Source organism: Parus major, chromosome 3, assembly GCF_001522545.3.
Source record: "Parus major isolate Abel chromosome 3, Parus_major1.1, whole genome shotgun sequence".
In the NCBI taxonomy this organism is placed as follows: Eukaryota; Metazoa; Chordata; class Aves; order Passeriformes; family Paridae; genus Parus; species Parus major.
The window spans coordinates 83,199,632-83,221,578 of record NC_031770.1 but is presented as its reverse complement, the minus strand read 5'-3'; the positions used below and the strand labels follow the sequence as shown (position 1 = coordinate 83,221,578).

The 21,947-nt window shown below is 38.2% G+C and overlaps 1 protein-coding gene across 1 annotated transcript in view; it reads left to right on the top strand.

Moving 5' to 3' along the window:
* The window catches only part of KCNQ5 (potassium voltage-gated channel subfamily Q member 5), a gene marked incomplete at its 5' end in the record, with an annotated part of 280,876 nt that overhangs the window by 202,755 nt on the left and 56,174 nt on the right, over window positions 1-21,947 (top strand). The window contains one exon of the mRNA XM_033512930.1: window positions 7,297-7,423. Coding sequence (XP_033368821.1) covers window positions 7,297-7,423 — 127 coding nt within the window. The remainder of the gene's footprint in view (window positions 1-7,296; window positions 7,424-21,947) is intronic.

Here is a 21,947-nt window from a genome sequence, read left to right as displayed (position 1 = left end):
ACAACATGGATGTTACCAGTTAATTCACATTGATCAGCTGTAACAATTAGCCTAAGCCCTTGCATCAATACAAAATCAATATGGATACCAAGGCATAAAAGGATTCAGAGTTCTGATGCCCAGAGTTCTGATTCTACACTTGTTTTGGACAGAGAAGATACAAAATTCTTCACAAACATTTCAAACGGAAAATTTTGAATCTGTGTTGCTACAGAGACATGCTTGAATGTCTGCCTCTAATATGACATCAGAAATGTGACTGCAGCAGAAAAAAATGCGTGAAGAAATCACAAAGGAAATGCGAAGGCCTGGGTACAGCTGTACAGAGCTTCTTTGTTTTCAATCCAAGGACAAATTTAAAACCAAAATTAGACCATTTACTGCTGAAATCTCACTAAAGAGAAAGAAAATCTGAACAAGCACAGAGAAGGGTAAAAAAATTTTGGAAAGTAGAAAAAGTATTCTATAATGTGACTTTTAGGCTATCATCTCTAAATAATTATTTTAGATGTGTAGTTGCACCTGATACATAAACAAATGTCATAAAGCATTGAGTGTAAATGGCTGGGAAACACCACGTCTAAAGGTGATGCAGTATCTGGGAAAGAGCAGGATAGACATGGAGAAGTCAGTGTTTCTCATTGCCCTTTTCCCAGTTTGAAAGAGGTATCCAGTGATCATCAGAGTGTCCCTAGAAGAACCATGTCCACCAGAAGGAGCTTTGGGATCTGTCTGCCCACATGTACAAATCGCAAATTGCCCCCATGGTGACCACACTAACCGTGATGGCCAGTGCAGCCCTGTGGCACTCATTCCTCTGGCACCAGCAGGTCCTCAGCAGCTGGCCCATGATGTGATGTGAAGTGAGTCTGCTGGCCTGGGGAAGCAGAGGATGCTGAGGAAGGTTAGCACAGTTTCAGTGGTAGGGATCATACATTGTTTCTGATATCGTAAATACTTGTCTTTGCAAGAGATTATGAAAAACATGAATAAATGGCATCTATGTAATTCTGCTGCTGGGTTGTACTATCTGATTCTGGTTTTATTTGAAATAAAAATTCACAGATTTTTCTGTTGCAAAGGAATAAAGAAAAAGCATGATTGATGGGTGCCATGTCAGATATACACACTAAAAGCTAGAAGGGAGTTGGATAGCAGAAGTCATACATATAATATGTGGACTAAGCATATAACTGGGATTTTAATATTATATCAGCAGATTTGTAGCCATGTATTTGAGTAAAAGGCACAAAAATGATTTCTCAATAATCCTTCTTTTAATGGAGAATCTGCATGGAAATTCTTAACCATAATATGGAAAGTCAAGCGCACTAAAAGTACCACATCCATTATAAAACTGATAAATGATAAAAAGGTGCATAAATTTTACTTCATGCTTATTGTGTATTCACTGGGAGCTGAAGTGAAGTCTCTGGTTGTGATTTATATGCCACTAATAGGTTCTATTCTGGGTTATGTTTTTAGATTTATGGCAGTCTCTCCCTCTGTTCAACTACAGTTGGAAAGAATTAAAACATTAGTTTCTATCTACAAGCATGTAGATATGTTTGTTAGCTGTTTGGACTAAAGATCTCCTCTTTTTAGTGCTGAACCAGGAATAAAACAAATGTGCTCAAATTTACTATTATTTTAAACTATAAATCATGCACATATTCTTACCTGCTTGTTTTAATCTGAAAAATGGCCAGTATAACACAATTGCCTGTAGTCCTACACCAGCTTCTGCATCATAACTTTTTAAAGCCCAGACTTCTGTCAAGTTTCATTGAGACAGACCAGGATTGTGCTTGCCCTCACATACCAGTGGCATATCTTTAAAGTGTACAGCCCAGCTTTAGAGCTTAGTACCTGAAATCAGTAGAGGGGTTTTTTTTTGGCTTTGGAGATGGATATAGTTGATAAGCTGAGGTGCTCTGTTTTTTGCTTTAATTGAATGATAAAACAATCTCATCTTCTTTGACTGTGAGTAATAAAGCATTACTGTTTGGATAGTACCAAGTATTCATGTGTCACCATAAAGATATTTCAGCAGCTGGTGACATACTTAAACCAGTCAGCCATAAATTAAAGTATGAGAACATGTTTATTCTCCCTCCTTTCAAAATTATCTGGAAACACTGAACTTCCCTGTTTTGGAAACACTGGACTTGCCTATTTATGAGATTTTAGGGAAGAGGGGATATAGCCCAAGCAGAATCAGATGACATTGTTCCTCATGTTCTGTTGTGTTAGTGCAGTGAAGATCGCTGATTTACACCAAATGAGGATCTGCAGTGCAGCTACACTGCAGAGATGTTGTCTTCAGAAGGGAAACACTTGTGGCCCTACTAAAGCTAATTTCAGAGGATTCATTTGGTCTGTTCTTGTCCATTTCTCCAACTTCTCACAAAGTCAGGTGTAAACACAGTTCTCCTATGAGCTCAAGGCAGGCAGCTTCTCTCATCAGTCTGCAGCTCTGTTGTGCTACTTCATTAGCCTTTAGAATAATTAAAATCACCATTTCTGTACAAGAAATATAATTAAAATAAGAGCAGAGACATTGCCTTGGGGGTGGATTTCTTATAGCCAAACCTCAGCTCTTTTACACATTGCAAAATAACCAGAAGCATCCTAGACCAGCACAGAGTGCTCAATTTTGGTCATTTTCTTATTGCAAAAATGGTTCTAATTCCCCAAAGTTACAGTCTACAGGCACCTGATTCATCATCAGCAAATTATTTTCAGTTTTAATAAGCAGTTATGCTAAAGAGTGAGAAAGCTATTATATAAACTTTTCTTTGCTATTAAAATATTATGCTTAGGGTAATCCTTATCATTAAAAACTTCCTGAGAAATAAACAATTTCAACAAATCATGTATCCTTATTGGATAGGAGGGAAAAAAAAGGGGGGAAAGTGCTGGATTGCACAAAGTATGCTTGATTTGCTTAATCATCAACCTTGTTGATTAGAGTCCTCCAGGACCTTTTATTTACAGAAACCTTGCTCTTGATGACCTCTTATTTTCTTTTGCTGCCATTTGTGTGACCCTCGTTGTTTCAGTGGTGTAACAACCCAGGAACACACAGATGTAAAACTCTTCAGGAGCACACTGCTAGCCAAAAGCAACTGACCCTTCTCAGCCCAAGTGTGTCTCTTGCATGTGCATGGTTCCCCAAGACAACTGGAGCTGCATGTACAGGAACATTTCAGAAGGAAAAGCTCATCAGTTTGGATGAACTGTGCTTTGAGGAGGAAGAAAAACTTTCCGCTGCCTGAACCATCAATGCATCTGCCATAGTGGTTACTGGGAGGTGCTAAATGTGAGCTTGAGCAGCCAAAAAAGTGACAGATTGTGGTATCTCTGGTGTAAGGATAAATGCAGCTGTGATTGGAAAAGAGTAACAAGATAGGGAAAAGCTAGAAATAGAAAAGGCCAATGCACCTCGGCTCTACCTAGGAAAGGAAGGGTTAGGTTTCCATTAAATCTTAACTTGCTCATCACTTCAAATGGAGCCTTGCTTAATTTTGAAGAGGGACAGATTTATAGACAGTGCAAGATTTTCCCATTCTGATATAAATGTTGTTTCTCATTCTCATAAGTAATTCAAAATTAATGACGTTCCATTATATTACATGTAGGACAGAGGTACTTGGAATGCATCATTTCTTCAGTCTACAAGTCTACAAAGCACAAAATCTAATGATTTATTTCATCACATGCCTTTCCAATTATGTTGTGATCTTCTATTTCAATTGCAAAGGAACTGAACCCAAGTTATTTCAAAGCCTCAATTTATGCTTAAGTTGGCAATAAGCCTTCCAAATGAAATTTTAAAAAAATTAAAATCCTGATCTTTTTTGGGGTGTATCCTTCCAATATTTGCCCATGGAAGACCAAGAACCTTGTAACTTTACAGCTGCCATAAGAAAAAATATTCTTCCTTGGCCTGTAGGAACCCTGACAAAGATTTGCCTTAATATTTGACTGAGTGCCCTGCCTACTAAAACATTACTTTTTTACACAGTAATGTGGAATTCTTTGTCTTTCTCTGGTTTTCACCTGAACCAATCCAAAATAAAACAAAACAACTCTGGGTACTACTATGAAGAGTTCTGTTTTAATGTTCAATTTTTTTTGGAAAATACTTTCCTTTTAGACTTTATTATATTTTATATTTATTCCCTTAAAATCAGATTTTCTTTGAGGAATTAGGAGTCATTAGGATATAAAAATCAGTTTGAAACATCATTACTTCACTAAGTACAAAAATAAGTGTGAAGCACCATCTCCATTTTCTTCAATGTCTTCTCTTTTTTAAAGCTTATAACATACTTTAAAATCTACAGAAACTTGTTATGGATAGAAGAAAATCATATATAGCATTTTTAAATGCAGCAGTTATTTTAGCATCCCAGTGCATAGAGACATATTTACTGTAGTTCAGCTCAATATAACTACAGTTGTTAAATTGTTTAAGTAGTAAAAACCTTAGTTAATTTTGAGACAATATAACCATGCATAAATTTGTAATGGTTCTAGAAATGGTAGGTTTTTCTCAAGGAATGAACAGAGATATTTCACATTGTTTCCTCAAGAAAGATCTTATACTCTTACCCCACCAAAAAAAAAAAATAAAAAAATAAAAAAAAAATAAAAAAAATTGAGAAAATATCTCTTTGCTCTTTTTATCTCCCCAAATAGATGTATCTCCAAGAAGTTTCTCTGTTTAGTATGTGTGTTTGTGTGTGAGAGACAAATGTGATTTCTGTCTCTAACAAAGGCATCAGGTAGTGCACAGACTCTCAGAAGCCTGCTTTCAGCACACAATAACTTTTCTCATCTTTGTCTCACTGAGCAAGCACAGCACCTAGTAATGGATAACAATGGTACAGGTGATAAATACAAAACTGCATAGCACTGGCAGGAACCAGAAGAGTAAACTTTCCAAAAAAATTAGCTCTTTCCAACTCTTACCAGCAGTTTTGCAATACTATTTGAACTGACTTGAAGCTGTGGACTAGTCCTTCCAGGATTGTTAAGTACTTTCTGTCCTTGCCAGTTCCCCATCAGAAGCCCTGCCAGGGTCTAGAGCACAGGAGAGAACACACTCCTGTGTGGATCAGCTTCTATTAGATGCCTGGGACAATTTCACTGTACTTACAAAATGTATCGCCCATCTGTACACACCGTATGTTTTCCAGGGAAACAACAAACTTTAGTCAAATGAAATGTGATTAAGTTTTAACAAGGAAACAATTTTATTGGAAGCAAAGAATTTTCCATGCTTCTCAGACCCCCTTTCCTTCAGTATCTCTTACCCTATCCCGAAGAAGAAACTTCCTTAGAAGAATCAGATGTCAGATGGTCTGGATGCCTGCCATCAACCCTCATAAATTCAGAGGCATCATCTAACAACGTGTAAACCAGATTTGACAATTCATGATTTAACTACCACTATAAAAGTGGTAGTTAAATAACTAAAATACATATTATTCCTTTTTTTCCAGTTGGCTTTCTGTCCATTTTATTCTTGGCCTACACAGAATTTCCTACAAGGAAATGTACCACAGGGTAGCCAACTATTAGGAATTATTGTTACTATATGGGGAAATTTTTCAGTTTTGTACATAATCCTTTCTGAAGTTGTGCAATAACATTGCCCATGGAATTAATTTGAAGCTTCTTGTAGTGGAATAAAAAGAAAAGCTTAAACAATCACACTCATTTTTCCATGTGTTCTTTTCTAATAAAAAATGTGGCATTTTCTTCAGCCACGTTTTAACAGAGGTTATTCTACTTTTGTGATTTAGCCATTCAATATGGGAGTTAAAAAGCCAAAAATGAAGACACTGAAGAAGGCTCTGAAAGTGCTTTCAATGTAGTGTAGTTACACAAGCTGCCATGTTTTAGGAAGGAAGACTATGTTTTCAAATTGTTCTATGACAGCAAAAGCAATTAAGTCCACAATGTTTCAGTGGACTGCCACTAATCATAATCTAGTAAAGAACCATTATGTGGCACAACATTAATAATGCCATTTGTTCAGGTAAATTAATGACTGAGTTGACACATTGGCTTGTAGAGTTGTAGGGTCTCAGAGTCTAAAAGCATGCAAAATGTTTATTGGGAAAAAAGCAATATTGGATCAACCTTACCCTTGTAAATATTCCTTTATTTAATTCATTTGCAGTGCCTTCCTTCTGGTACAACACTAGTCCTCATCCTGCAGGAATAACAAATTAATTGGCTGACAAGGAACAACTTACTTCTGGACACAGAAATACATTGGGCTGCCAAATAAAACACAGCTTCCATCCTTTTCTTCTTGATGGGCTGCTTAAGAAACTCCATCAAGTACTTTTTTCCTTTTGCAAACATACATATTTTTATTTTGTTGTTTCAAAACACATGACTTTGTGATGGTATTCCAGAAGAGTATCTAAGTTTGTAATTCCATACAGTGTGTATGTACTATATCACTGCATATTATTGTGCTGCAGGTCTCCTTAGGGTATGGAGCTGAATTGTGCTCCAAGCTCTATTACTGCAACTCTGTTGACCTCACTGTTGTAATGAAAATTTTCTTAGAATAAAAATTGCATAAATACATGTTGATGCTTTTAAAATAGACAGTCTGGAAAAAGGTTCCAATATGAAAGAAAAGCAGGCCAAACAAGCAAGGCAGTATTTCTAAATGTAGATTATACAGGGAAAGTTATGCCTAGGGTGGTCATTCATTTATTGCCTTATAAGCAATTACATACCCATTGTATGTAATTACACTTGCACGTACCTTAATCTACTGCTGGGAGAAGATTGATTTCCCAAACTCATATTCTCAGTTACTTCATCTGTATATTACAACAATGAGAATATATCTCTGAAAACTCTTAGTCTTTAAACTAGGAACTGATTTTATGGATGTGGATGTCAAACACTTTTCACTAGCTGTATAAATTACTTGTGCTCTGATGCACAACACCCAAAAGTCCTTGAGTATTTTGCTCTGATATTTTTGTGTATTATTCAGTTCTTCAGTGTTTCATATTTAGTAGCCAATCTTAGCTGATACTTAATGTTATTCAGGTTAGCCTTAGACCTTTCACTGTGAGGCTCTGGGAGCTGTGTGCTGCTTGTAGATGTCTAACCATCCTTGGGAGCAGGATCCCAAGTTTGGCTTGGGATATTCAGATGCTCAAGGAGGATTGTTAGACACAAACAGTAGCTATGAGTTTCCTGATGGTTAAGTGTTGGTTACCTGTAACAGGCATTTTTCTTATTTCCTGTTTCTAGGAATTTGTCATGATTGTTGTCTTTGGTTTGGAATTTATTATTCGTATCTGGTCTGCTGGGTGCTGTTGTCGATACCGAGGATGGCAAGGAAGACTGCGCTTTGCGAGGAAACCATTCTGTGTAATAGGTGAGTGGAGTGTCCCAACTCTAATTTATTTTAAGACAAACAGCTTCCCTCTCCTGTTTTGTTTCTGAATGAAAACTCTTGGAATCAGACTCTGTTTACAGCAACCAGCTGTAAGTCCAGAATAGCTGTGTGTCAACTCCCATCTGCCCAGAGTTTCTTTAGATAGGAATCATGACATCCCTAAAAACCAGTCTATCCATGTTTCTTATGTTCTCCAGAATACATTTTTCTGTGAATCTCATACAGCTGGCCTATATATTGGACAAATGAGGTGTTGAGAGTTGATCTCATTGAAAATCAGATATGTATGCTTTGAATGGACACACTACATTTCTGCCTGCATAGATACCAGACACATATGTGTACATATCATGTTCTTATTTAACCTCTGTGATCAGACACTTCAAGAAGTTTGAAAACCTCCCTAGAGACATCTTCTGACAACACTGCTGCTTCCTGTGTTGCTGTTCTCTGCATGACAGTCCACATATGAACTCTGCAGTGACACTAGCTAGCATAGGATACAGTATGTTCTTCATCATTTCTTCTACATCTATTTCAAGACATTATTCCTTCCCTTCTTTGCTCTAGAATTTGTCTGTGGCAATGGTGAATAGACTCACGACCAATCAAAACTCTATTTTGAAAAGGGATCTGAAAAAAAAGTTTCCCAATAAAGGCAGAAATCAAAGATCAAACCCATCTGATAATTTCTTATTTTGCTAAGGGTTTGGAGAAAATACTTTTTATAGATCATATGTGAAATTTCAGGACACTGATATCCCAGATTCTGTCTTAACTTCCTTCCTCTCTCCAGGCTTTAATTTCATTTATATCTCAATACAACTTATGGATCACCTAGGGCAGGAAATAAGTTCTTCTGTACATCTCTACAGCAGTTAGTACATGCAGTCATATGCCTACAGCCGTGAAGCACATGGGTTTCAGTGTAAGCAGTAGATGAATGCCATCCTTGTCTAATCAAGAGTTACACATTGTTCCTTGGCATGACAGACGAGTATACTGGTTAGGGCTAATGTGTAGAGCAAGTTTTTTCCTTCCACCTCATTCACTGGTAAGTCCACACTTTCTCCCACTAAGCCACTCCTGAAATGCATGAGCAGCTAGGAAGACACCCCAGATTGTCTCCCCCTCAGAAAGAAAAACCCCATCTATGCTATTTTATGAAACTGTGGGAGAGGGGCGAGTATTAGGATTGGCATTTGTTTTCTATGAGCAGCAGGGGAGATGGGTAGGTACCTTGCCAGGTCACACATTTCCCCCAGTTTCCACACCTAGCAGAAAGTGAAAATTACAAAGCATGGCTACCCTCTTTAACCAGACTTACCATTATTCCAAGATTTTATGGTGCACTTGAGATTTTGCATTAGTTAGGTTTTGTTGGGACACAATCATAAGAAAGCACCACTGTTAATTTAGTAAAATTAGCTTACTACAGCAATTTAGAACTTACTGAAAACACCTTTAAATATTTTGAAGTTACTAGAACCATTTGGCTTCTCAGACTATTTGTTTTGCTAGTCTTCCAAATGCCATTGCATAAAAACACTAGGAGTTTGTTTGATTCAGCTTTTGTGTCTCCTCCCTTTCCTGTCTCCACTCAACTGGTAAGTTTTATACCAGTGATCAATTTCACTCTGAGGTGTTAATCCTCAGCAAAACTGAATGCTGGAGTTCTTCCTTCACAAAATTCTGCATATTGAAAAGACATAGATGTGGTGCTTAGGGAAATAGCTCAGGAGTGGACTTGCCAGTGCTGGATTAACAGTTTGACTCAATGATCTTAAAGGTCCTTTCCAACCTAAATAATTCTATTATTCACAGGGGGACTGTATAGATTTCCATGCTTTCTTTAAAACTACTCATATCTACCCTCCTACTGTTGGTGAAATAGTTCAGGCAGGTCTTTGGTGCAGATGACCCTGGGGGGGGGTGGGTTTACTTCATTATGGTAATTATTATGGTATTTCCTCCTTTCTCTGAAATTCACCTGCTCTTCTTGTTTCATCTGTTTTTATGTAAGCAGTCCCTGGCCTTAAAAGCATCTTTTCTGTTCCACTTGGACCTCTATCACTTGCTAGCAGAACTAATTTGTAGACAGCAGTCTATGAACAGGCTGCTTGTGGATGTCTTTCTATGCAGGTGGAAGAAAACTGGACGGAAACAAAACTTTGTTTTGCAGCTTCTGGAAACTAAATCAATGCCTTGAAGTTCTTGCCATTGACTGTTCTGCATGTCTCTCCTATTGATTAAATTCAGTCTGTTTCTGGATTTTAGCATCCCAGAAGGGAGTTTCTGATGTTCTGATGTTCAGCATCTTTCCAGATTTGATCTTTTAAGGAAAAAACAAGTCATCTTGCAGTTCTTGCTACATAAAGTAATTATTTGCCTGACACCTTGGCTTTGCAGTCATGGCGAAGTGTGAGGCAGCAGCAAAGGTCAGAAGGCTGTGTTAGCCAGACACAAAAAATAGATTATTTACTCATCACCCATTAGACCACATCCAAGATACTGCACCCTATTTTCCCCCTCCAACATCATACCTGAAACACCTTAAAAGACTGGAGTGAGTTCAGTGAAGTCATGAGGATGATCAGTGCTGGAGCAGTTGCCCTGTGAGGAGAGGCTGAGGGATCTGTGTGTTTATCAAGAGAGCTCAATGAAGTAAGGAGATGGCTTGATGGAGAAAAGATGGCTTCAGGAGGAACTCAATTAAATTAGTGCTAAGGTCTCCTTAAGAGTACATGGCCAGTTTGGGCCTACTGCTTTTAATTATTTTCTTAGTCATTCATTCAATTAGTCTTTCCATTTATTGTTACTGTGGAACAATAATATTTTAGAAGACTTAGTCTGTTTACTATTAATTAAATTTGCTATATATCTCTGGCAGACCTTTACCCTGATTATTTTTTTTTTGTGATTGAACACAAATCACAAAGGGCAATGGCCTAAGGGCTAGAAATAACAAATTTGAGTATTGTCTCAAGGGTCACATTTAGACAGCCTTAATTTTTTCCATTAATAACTTAATAACTAAAGAAGTTTTATTCAGGGCCAAAGCTCTGTGTTTATGTTAGCATGCCTACAAAGTCACTACTGTGACAAATCAGTTCATCAAGCATCTCTGTGTGCTACCAGGTTAGTAATTACATCCACCAAATTATTTGAGAGTTTTGTACCCTTATTTATCTCTGCAAAAATGGGAAAGCAGTGTAGTATTAAACCTTGCTTTGTATTTTGTCCCACGTTACCTGACATCCCTCATTTTCTCTGATTGTGTATGGGTTTGTGTACATAATGTAAAGGGCATAGCAACACATCCTTACAGGCATGTAAGGTACTTAAATATGTGTACACCTCTACAAATCTTAAATGCCACAGGTATATAATTCTGAAGCTTGGCTGCTAGCACTGCAGAACAGTGCTGCAGTGTTGTATTACTCAAGAAGAGCAGCAATCCAATGCATATTCTAACTGCTCTCTGGAGTCCCTAGAGATCAGGGATGCTGACAAACAAGGAAGAACTTGATGCCTGTGCCTTAGCTCACTGAAGATCCCCAAAATAAAACAGGACAAGTCTAACCGGGAAGATATATAGCATCCACTCCCTGTCAACCCATTTGGGGACACTGAAATAAATGAAGAGTCCATTGTCCTTCCTCTGGCACTAGGCTCCCACATGGTGGTATGTGACCTAACAAAATTAAACTTCTGGCCACTCTCCTGTGTGTATCAGAGGATTTACCATCACAGTGAGATCTCAGTTTGTAAAGACAGCTTCAACTTGGGACACTGTAAAAATATTTAGGAATAATAAACAAAAAGCTCTGCTTCAGAGGAGTAAGATCCTGATGGCCTCACCTGCATGTCTGAAGTCCACTGAGCTTTCAGAGGAACTTCTTTATCTCCACTGACTCTGTAAGAGATTTTGGGACTCCTGTGTGAGAAAGCCCAACAAGAGCAAGTGAATTTTAAACAGAGAATCATAGAATATTGTGAGTTGGTCCACAGGGATCATCAAAGTCCAACCCCTGGCCCTGCACAGGATCATCCCTGAGTCACACCCAGTGCCTGAGAGCATTGTCCAAATGCTTCTTCAACTCTGTCAGGCTGGTGCTGTGACCACTTCCCTGAGGAGCCTGTTCAGTGCCCAACCACCCTCTGGGTGAAGAACCTTTTTCTAATATCCAACCTAAACTCCCCTGACACAACTTCAGGCCATTCCCTTGGTCCTGTCACTGTCACCAGAGAGAAGAGCTCAGTGCCTGCCCCTCCTCTTCCCCTCATGAGGAAGCTGTAACTGCAGTGAGGTCTCCCCTCAGCCTCCTCCAGGCTGAACAGACCTGGTGCCCTCAGCTGCTCCTCATGCAGCTTCCCCTCAAGGCCCTTCACCATCTTTGTGCCCTCCTTTGGACACTCTCTAATGGTTTAATGTCTTTCTTACACTGTGGCACCCAAAACTGCCCCCAGCACTGGAGGTGAGGCTGCCCCAGAGCGGAGCAGAGCAGGACAATCCCCTCCCTTGCCTGGCTGGCCTTGCTGGGCCTGATGCCCCCAGGACAGGGTTGGCCCTGCTGGCTCCAGGGCACATCGCTGACTCTAGTGTCTAAATTTTATTCAATTTAAAGTTGTGGGTGGAAACTCCTATTTCAGAATTTTTTCACTTTAAATTTGAATCTACTTCTAGTAATATTACATATCTCCAGGGCAACTACACTTCCTGGTGGTCCAGCTGAGTGAAAGATTTCATATATTTCAGTTTGTCCATTAGCAGTTTCACCACAGCTGCTTCTATTTTACCTCTAGTCAAGCTACAGCATGATGGAAATGTCAAAAGTTCAAATTCTGTTGAGGCTGCAGAATGAGCAAATTCCCAACAGGAAGCTTAAGTCCATTATCTGTAATCAGGCCCTTGAACTTCATGGCTGGCAAATCTTGTTTCAGAGCATTAAGTGATAGCAGTGACTGTTGCCTATTGCTGGATCTATTTTTCATTAATTAGAGTGGTAATGAACCATCGTGTGGCACTTTTGTCAAACCTTTATGGCGCTTTTGTCAAACCTTTATAAACAAATCTATATCTAGTGTGTTACAAGATCTTCTGGGCATTTAATTTGAATTATTTTAATATATTTGTGTAATGACATATTATGTGTCTGTCACCTTGGTATTTAGACACATTATATAGTTTAAATACAGACAGATGATAAATCTGCTGCTCATGATAAACAATATAAACAGCCCCTTTCCAGTGTAATTTGAACTCTAAATAACCCAGAGATGGTCTGTAATTAAGTATAGCCTTGACCAAGAAGACAGATCTCACATCACATCTCATCATAAATCCCAGAAAAAACAAGTTACAGCAAATTTCAAGTTTGGGGACCTTCTGCCAGCCAAACTTGAACTCATCTCAGACACACCCTGTCTACCTCACTCCAGAAAATACTCTGATAATAGTAGTAGTAGTAGTAGTAGTAGTAGTAGTAGTAGTAGTAGTAGTAGTAGTAGTAGTAGTAGTAGTATTAAGGTTTCAAATCAAGATTTCCTCAGATAATTTCAGCAGCCGTAATTCTGTGCCATGAACAGAGGTGCTCTTTAGGCTAGATTCGTCCCAAATTATGTAGGTTTTTAAAATGAATATTTAGTGGTATAACTTCATGTTTGACAGTTCTGGCAGTGCAGTTTTTAGATATGTGTAGAAAAAATAATATCTGTTTAATATCATCTTTGGACCTTATCCTTTCACACTTAGTTTTGCTAATTACTACCCTTGCTGCTGAGTAAGGTAACATTTGCTGATTAAAATATTGGTCTGTGATCTCCTCTTTCTAGAAGCTGTATGTCTGCTGTTCAAAGGAAATCTAGTTTGGTACAATGCAGTTTCTTTCTAGTATGAGCTAGAGAATTCAGCAGCCTCTGTTTGTTCATGCTGTGTTTTTTTGATCTTACACTAGTGTCACTATGGTGTTTGTGATGTAGAGTAGATGAGCCCCTACCATGAATTGAGCAACCCGGGAGGTGAAGAACAAAGAGAAAGATTTGTGATAGAAAGGCTGTTAGAAGACAGGGACATTTTATTAAAAAGAGTTTATTTGTAATAATAGAGTTCCTGCATTAGAAGGCTATAAAAGATGTTTTCTTAAGCTTGAAGTAATTATCTATTTTGAACAAGACTAATACAACTCAGTACCTGCACTGAAATGTTTAGCAATTGCTAATTCAGTTCCCTTTTGATAGGAAAGTGTCCTGATGTCAAATATCACAGTCAAATTATTTAGAAATAATGAGGTTCCTGTCCATTCTCACCCAGATTGTGTAAATTATTCAAGCAGTCTTTTGAATTATTATTTATCTCTCATATTTGAGTCTCAGAAAATACATTGCAGTATAATCATAAGGATAATGATAAGGATAATGATAAAGATAATGATAATGATAATACTAATAGTGATAATAATAATATGATATTAAATGCTATCTATAAATAGTGTGTAATATAAAAGTGTATCATAGCAATTCCAATGCTGTTTATGAGCTGTGACTTGGAAATATATGATAAGGAGAGAAGCAACTGACAGACCAAGCAGCAGTCAACCTTTTCTGGTTATAGTCTTTGCATGTTCAGTTCTCACATTTTTTAGGGACTAGCTTTAAACTTGTTGCTACTAAAGATACCCAGAATATGAAGTTGCTTAGACAAATACCTTTCTTTTCATGATCTGCCTTTATTTGATTTGATGTTCATATCCTGCCTTACTATGCTGAATTCCTATCATATCCATGGACAAGATAATTTCTCAGATATCATAAGTATGTGTAAGTTGGCCAATTCAAAATTCAGTAGTTATTAGTATAAAGAGTGGTGTGGAAGTTGGAGGTAGACAGGATTGTGCCAAATCCACTTATCTGCTTACTTGAGTATATGGAGTCTCAAAAGTAGTAAAACAGTTTATTTTTCAAATTTTATCAGTCTTAGCATCTAAAAAAATTCTATTTCTTAATGATGTGAATAACATGTCAGACCATAACTGATACATAATGAAATTCTCAGCTTTTTTGGCTTCTTCCAGATGTTGTGCTGCAGATCAGCTGCTTTGGTGTGTGACATTCTTTGTAACTCCCATTTCAGATCATTCTCAGCTCTTGCCTGTAGCTTCTCTCTGAGAAGAATTGCTTCTTTGTACAAGTTCTGCTTTTGCAACAGGAAGCTATGTTTTCCAGGCAGAAATCTTGATACTTAATATTTTCACATTGGTCCAAAACAATCCTTTTAGACTAGGTGTTCGCTATCTGGGCTTTTGCAACTGCCCATTGCTTAAATTCATAACATGAACGCCCTTGGCACTCATGTAGCCTTTCACAGGACTGTGATACCCCTGGACTGCAGCACTGCTTTACTTCAAAAGCCACTTTCAATGTGTCTTCTATTTTACTAATAGGCCCATAATTACTCAGGGATGCTTTGTCAACATGTTACCATAAATTTGAATGCTAATACCTTGGTGTGAGACATTAGACAAATGTGGTCTGACTGTTTAAATCATGATTAACTCTCTCACACGTGTTAGTCAAACAAATCCTGCTTTCTCTCATGGTGCCCCACCCTCACCCTGGTCAGCCCAAATGAAAGCATTTGAAGATGTCTAAGTGGGTAATTGCATTGGTATTTACTGCAAGAATCTTTCCAGAGTTATCCTCTCTAAAGGGAGAGGGAGAGGGAGAGGGAGAGGGAGAGGAGATTGCAGTTGGAAGAAAGCTACAGTGTTCATTCAGTCCAATTACCTGACCAGTTCAAGGCTGACCAGAAGTCTAAGCATGTTATTGAGGACATTGTCCAAAAGCCTCTTATACACTGACATTCAAGGGGTATTGACTGTAGGAAGCCTCTTTCCATGTTTGACAATCCACTCTGTAAATAAATAGCTCCTAATGTCCAGTTTCTGACACCTCTAGATATTGTATTGTGGGAATTCATGATTACCTGTATTAAGTCCACTTTCACCAATTCTTTTGCACAGGTAACAGTTCCTTTTTCATTCACCCTGCAGCATCTGAGCAGGCTACATGCTGCTATTTCATATTTCCATTTCTTTGCTTCATTTAGTTTATAATTATCTCTCTTGTAACTGCTGAATGTTGTGATTTTATTGCTCTCTTTGCTGAAGACTAGTTTATTTATTTTCAGATCACCTCTGTGTGAGTGAAGTCTCCAGGAAAAGGGTTGTTGGTGCTGTTGGCTAAGAGGAGTAGTTTCATTTTGCTTGACTGTATTTTTGTTTAGAAACACAGACATTTTCAGTTGCTTTTGTAGGTAGCATCTGTTTCTTCACATGCAGTTCTCTGGTATCTACTCAGCTTTAATTTGTTAACTGTCAATGCTGACAGTTTAAAACATAAGCTTTGCCCACTGTTACACTCAATATAATCAAATTGATTGCCAGATGTCTTCATCCAGCCTTGCCACTAGCTTATTAGTGATCACAAAGCTTGAAGAAATTCAGCTTCCACAGATGTTTCCCTTCTCTCAGATCCCTTCAGAGAACTGCATGTTGCCACTGGCACTGCTGAAGTGACTGATGGGCATAGTAGTCCTGTGGGAGTTGCAGGAAATCTCTATTTTTATGACCATGCCTCAAATGGTTACACTCCAACTGCTACATTAGGAAAAGGCTTGTGTATAAGAGAGAAAGTACAGGTTTTGATTCCTCCTTTTTACACCTGCTATGTTAAATACAGCAGTTAGGAAGGCTTGGCAATGTAACAATGTTGTTACACTGTGTAACAGAGTTACAGAATTTATATCTCAAGTTTGATACGTCTAAGTAGAAATATTTGCATATTTCTAGATGGCACTTTGGGAATGTTCTGCACATTTTAATTTCCTCCCATCCCTAGCACTTAAGCACCAGGTGCCCATAATCTGTTGTTTCCCATTAAAGAAAAATTATGTTTTTTATCTTTAAGCCTGTGCTGACAGCTCCCAAAATTGAGCTTTGTCCTTTGGTGATAGTTGATATTGCTGTCAATGACAGATCCAAGGAAGGTGACCATCAGATCCATTTTACATCAACCTATGAAAGCTCCTAAATGGTGTAAAGGAAGCCACTCATTTTCACCCTTGTGTTGTGCAGTACTGGTGCCCCAATGCACATACGTGACCTGGGCAGCAACCATGACAAAGGCAGAGCTCTTTCAGTCCTGGGGCTCCCCTTTGCCAGCCCAGTCTATTCATGTCACCCCCTGAGTGGAGACTTTCATTTCAGATGAAAATGTCACAAGGCAGAGTGGAGAGGTTGTCACAGAGAATGACATAACCTACTGTGTGATTGTGATTGCCCCTCTTGGGTTTGGGAGAATGATACCAGATTATGGGGTTTTTCCCTTCTGAAAAACACTTAACAATGCTTCTATTTCTTTCTTCATATCTCCCACACTAGGAAGTCTCTAGTGTGGATGTGTAAGATGCCCCACACTAGTGTTCTCCAAATTATATAAACCTTCTTGCTGGCACAGTACTCCCTCTTAGGCTACTCACACAAAAATTGCAGGTGGGATAGCAGCTGAGGGCAAAGAGTGGCTGGAGATGTCTGGTTCTGTATGTAATCTGAATAAACTCTGTATTTACAGAAACAAAGTCCCAAGAGGCACTCACCGATTGTACAGACATCCAAAATAGCTTTATAGGTTAGAAATGCAAGTTCTGTTTTTGTGCAGCAGGGAGAGGTTTTTGCCTCTGAAGGGGACTCAGAAAACTGAATGAGGAACTCTTTCAGACAACACTGAGGGACCCATGTTGCTGCCTTCAACATCTGCATTAGATAACTCAGCTAAATACTGGATATCTTCTGTTTCCCCACCACACTGTGAATTTGAGAGCAGATTTTTAATACTGTTCCTTCCCTCTCCACCTACAAACAGGCTTTTCCTCTCATCAGAGACATGTTTTTCTCTCCCTGCTCATTTCAGCATCTTTACTTGTCAGTTTCCACCCATCCACTATCAGCTACACACCATGATTTTTCTGTTCCCTCATTTTTTTTTGGCCTACCCACTCCCGTGCCACTGTATCACCTCCACTTTTTCCACAATCTGGGAATGTGGTAGATGAACATTTCCAGACCCCCTGCCCACCTGCCCCTGCCTAATGTTTTAGAGCACGATGAAAAGGCCATGGAAGTGCACGTTCCTGCCTATAGATTCCTCCCCTTGTGGCTGCAAGGATGCGGCACAGACATTGCCATGCTTCCCTGCAGGGCTGGATCACACAGGAATCCTGGCTGGTGTCTTTCCACTTGCTGACTAGTGCCAGAGACCCCTAATGATGGTGTTAATACCAGTAGCCCAAAATAGCCAATCACACATGGAGTAATCAGTGGCTGACTCACACAAGATTTTGGATCCCCTGAAAAACCTAATTCCAGCAACTCAGGGGAAAACATCCAAACTTGTCTTTAATTTTCCCGGCTTATTCCTTTATACCTCAGAGCAATGAACTTTACAAGTCAATTGCATCTTGTATTTTTTTTAATCAAACTTAAATTGTCTTTTGATCTCACTTTTATAAGAAAGGGTAAATAGGAGGCATCCAACAGACCTTCTTATCTTCCACTAGTTTGCATACCTCTATCTGCTGTCTCATATTTGACTTCTGACTAACCACTCCTAAATTATTCAGCCCTTTCTCCATACACAAGTCTTGCCATGCTGTAGCTATTTTGTTTTTTTCTTGACGATTACTTTGTGGTTTTCTTGCAGCCTGATGTAATGAGCGTCTTTACTCCTCAGGGGTGTGTGTGTGTGTGTGTCTGGCTATCCATCCCCATTGCCTTTCCTTCCAGAAATCTTCAGATGTTTTTCTCTCCACTGCAATAGCCTTTTTTACCAAGGTCTACTGTCATCCAGCTACATACAGACATACTAAAGTGACTAGCAAACCTTGTTTTCCAGCACTTTCAAAGCACAAAACTGTTTCAGGACAGAATAAGTGAAGATTTATGGGAAGAATCTGCATGTGTTACTCACAGTTTGTTTCTTTAGCTGAACAAAAATTGGGTTGGCAAACACTAGGTCAAAGACACAGTTATAAATGTTTCTGTCTTAAAGCCAAAAAACATTTGTACTGAATAAATAGTGCTTTATTCCTTCTGGCAGGTACATATTAATTACATTAAAGATCAATTATTGGAAAAGGTCAATAAGGTATAAATCCATGAAAGGCTTGCAATTGAACTTAATCTTACCTTGCAGGGGGCCCTTAGATTTTTAAGATTTATTGAGCCAGCTGTTAATAACATGAAGATGTTTGCTGAGGACTTATTCAGTCCATAGAAAGATTTTGTATTCAACAGGGTCATGAACAACAATTGCAAACAGTACAAAGACAGGTGAAATGTTCCCATTAGCGTTGTTATTCTTACCCGGACTAAACAAAATATGGCAACCATAGCTACAGTTTAAAATTCAGTACTTGTTGAGCTACTGTGGTTCTCAGGCCACAGAGAAATATTTTAGCTGTCTACAGCAGAAGGTAAAATGACATTATTTGGTTGTATTTGCCATCATGGTCTGACAATATCCTACTTTTACACAGGAATAAGGTACATATATTTTTAATACACTGACACATTAGTGAGTAGCACTGGTTGATCCATTATTGGGCACGGAATTAGGATTTCATTATAAAATTTTAAAAAATTACAAAAGAAAAAAATCTTACTTATCTTCATTAGTCAACAATTTTAAAAGGGAATATTTAGTTTTCACATCTAAAAAATATCCAGTAATGTCTTATTAAAAATATTTCTTTTCTTTCTGGCTCAGAAATTGTTTGGAGTACCAAGTTAACTTTTGTTGTATTTGATTAGCTTTCCTAATAGGTGTCTTTGACTTGTTTCCAGTTCTTTCTTTGCCAGAAAAGATAGCTTTACATATTGATGAGTTGTTTTTCTAAGTAGACCCACTTCAGTTATATAAAAATAACATTTATTCCAGAAAGAGGTTGTCTGTATTTCCAAGAGGTTACTTTCATCTCACATTAAAATAGCTTGCTTACTCAGATGATTCCAATATATTGCAAATAAAAACTATAAAGGGAAAGAAGGGTTCAAGGTGATTCATCTGTTTGATTTCTCCACTGGGATATTGCTTAGCTGATGATAAGGAAAATCCAAGTTTCTATGGACAGATCAGTTTTAGTGGACTCCTTAAAATGGAAGGCAGTGACTAATGTAGACATTTTCCACTGTTAGAAAAAAAAATCATTAGAGAAAAAGTAGTAACCTCTGGATATTTTTTAATTCCACTTCAGCACCTAGAGAGTATTACATATTTTTGTAGAACTTCTTTCTCTTGTATATGCTACTACCGTACATTACTATCTTCCTGTTTTTCAACAGTAATAAAAGTCAATTTTCACACTCATCTGTGTTTATCTCTGTGAGTTATCTTGATATCCAAAACCAGTTCACTTTCCTAGTTCTAAAAATACCATGTTGTTTTGCATCTTGCAAAAAGATTAAAAAAGGAAGCGAAATCACCAACTTGTTTTGCCTATAATGACAATTAAGATGATTTCCATCCAGATGGTGTTATATATTTGAAAACACAAAGACCTTTTGGCTGGAGTGACAACAACATCTGCAAAAATCAAACAGCATCATCCATCCCAAGAATTTCCTGAAGATATCCTGCCAATTACTTTTACTAGTAGGTGACGATTAATCATAACCTGTCTGGCATCTGAGCAGAGATCTGATCCCTGACCAGAAAGAAAAGCTATATTCAGACAGAGCTGAAAGCAAACTTTGCCAGGGCCCAAGATCCTAAGCATCATTATTTTTAGAATATGCACAACACAGAGTATCTCATATTGCTTTGGGGGGGTTTTACTGTTGATGGTGGCATTCAGGCTTTTTTTCTCTGTAAAACTGGGGCCTTGTAGATGTAAGTCTGCTCAGCCTCTTGTGGGAGGTACAGAACTCAACTTCCTACCTCTCCCAAATTACACTTGAGATCTTCAGGTGATATAATTCAATGAGTACTATTGAATTTCTTTTTTTTGGGGGGGGGGGGTTATGGGCAGAAAATAATGCTTGAGAATATAATTTGAGGGTGAATTCAGGTGACATCAAAAGTCTGCATGTCTCCAGAGAAATCTCTACAAAGCCAGTTTTCAGATTTCGGCAATCTCACACGTACTGACTTTTACTTTGCTGATAAATAGTTCTGCTTCTTCCAGAGAGATAATTTACTAAACAAGATAACACACATCATCTTTCTAAATATGGTAATATTATTCAGCTCTCTGTTCAGAGATGTAACTACTGGTAAAGGTATTGAAAATTCTTGGTTTCTGGGATAAATTCTTATGCAAGGTCACTGTAAATTCAGCCCATATTTGACCAAATTTTTCTGTCTCAATTATGTGAAATATCCCACTGATTTTATAGTAAGGGAACTCTCACAGAGGAAAGGAACTACCACCTGGGAAAAACATTACATTTGCCTCTTTTCAATATAGCTGTTGCAGCATATTCTATTCATGTTTCTTATTCATTGCCCTCCTGAACCGGTAGAGGGAAGTAGTTAATCCCTTTTTTCAAGATAACAGCAGTTTCGCAGCCAGTTACAACAAAATAAGCTTTTCTGACCTATGACCTTTCTCAACAAGTGGTCAAGGAATAGTGATCCAATTCTATTCCTCACTGAATACCTCTCTGTTAGGGTATTCAGAGCCTTAAACTCTATGAATGTCTTTTTCTTCTTCTGTTTCTTTTTTTTTTTTTTTAAGCTAGTCCAGAGAAGCATGAAGAACACCAATGCCCAATATGTTACTAAACTGTGCAAAAAGGCTGCTGTTCCAATAGTCAAGTTTGTGTAAACAGACTTTTTCTTTTAGAAATCTGAAAAAAACCCTTATTTTCATGTACTGATGTACAGCCAAAGTCCAGTGCCAGTTAAACTGCTTCAAATTGCCAATTTATATCAGTTTAGGATAAAGCCCATTGAATATATTTTTATTATCATACTTCTATAGTGTGATGTGCTCAAATACAGTGGCCTGGAACGTGTGTTGTGTTAACTTTGTGCTGTAGTGTCTGGTTAAAATTCAAAGTACATTTCTACATCGATTAGATTACACTCTGGTCCTGGCAGCCAGCTGTAGAGATTATTGAAGGCAAATTGAAGAGAGCTCTGAGAACAGCAAAAAGGACTGGAAGGACTGATATCAAAAGAGATATTATAAAAACTAAAATGCTGGTCATTCCTCCCTACCACCACCTCTTAGTGACTCAGAATAGAAAGCTGTTAAGTGTTTCTATATAGTAATTGCTGCAAATCTCAATTAAAGCCTATTTAAACTCCTCAGTGAGTGAGAATAATTGCTCACAGGCGTGCATGACCTGTGCCATGGTAAGCAGACGGAGCTGATGTCAAAGCTGTCTCGTGCCCTCCATGGAGCTCAGTGTCTCTGTAACACTGATATCATAATGCTGGGTTT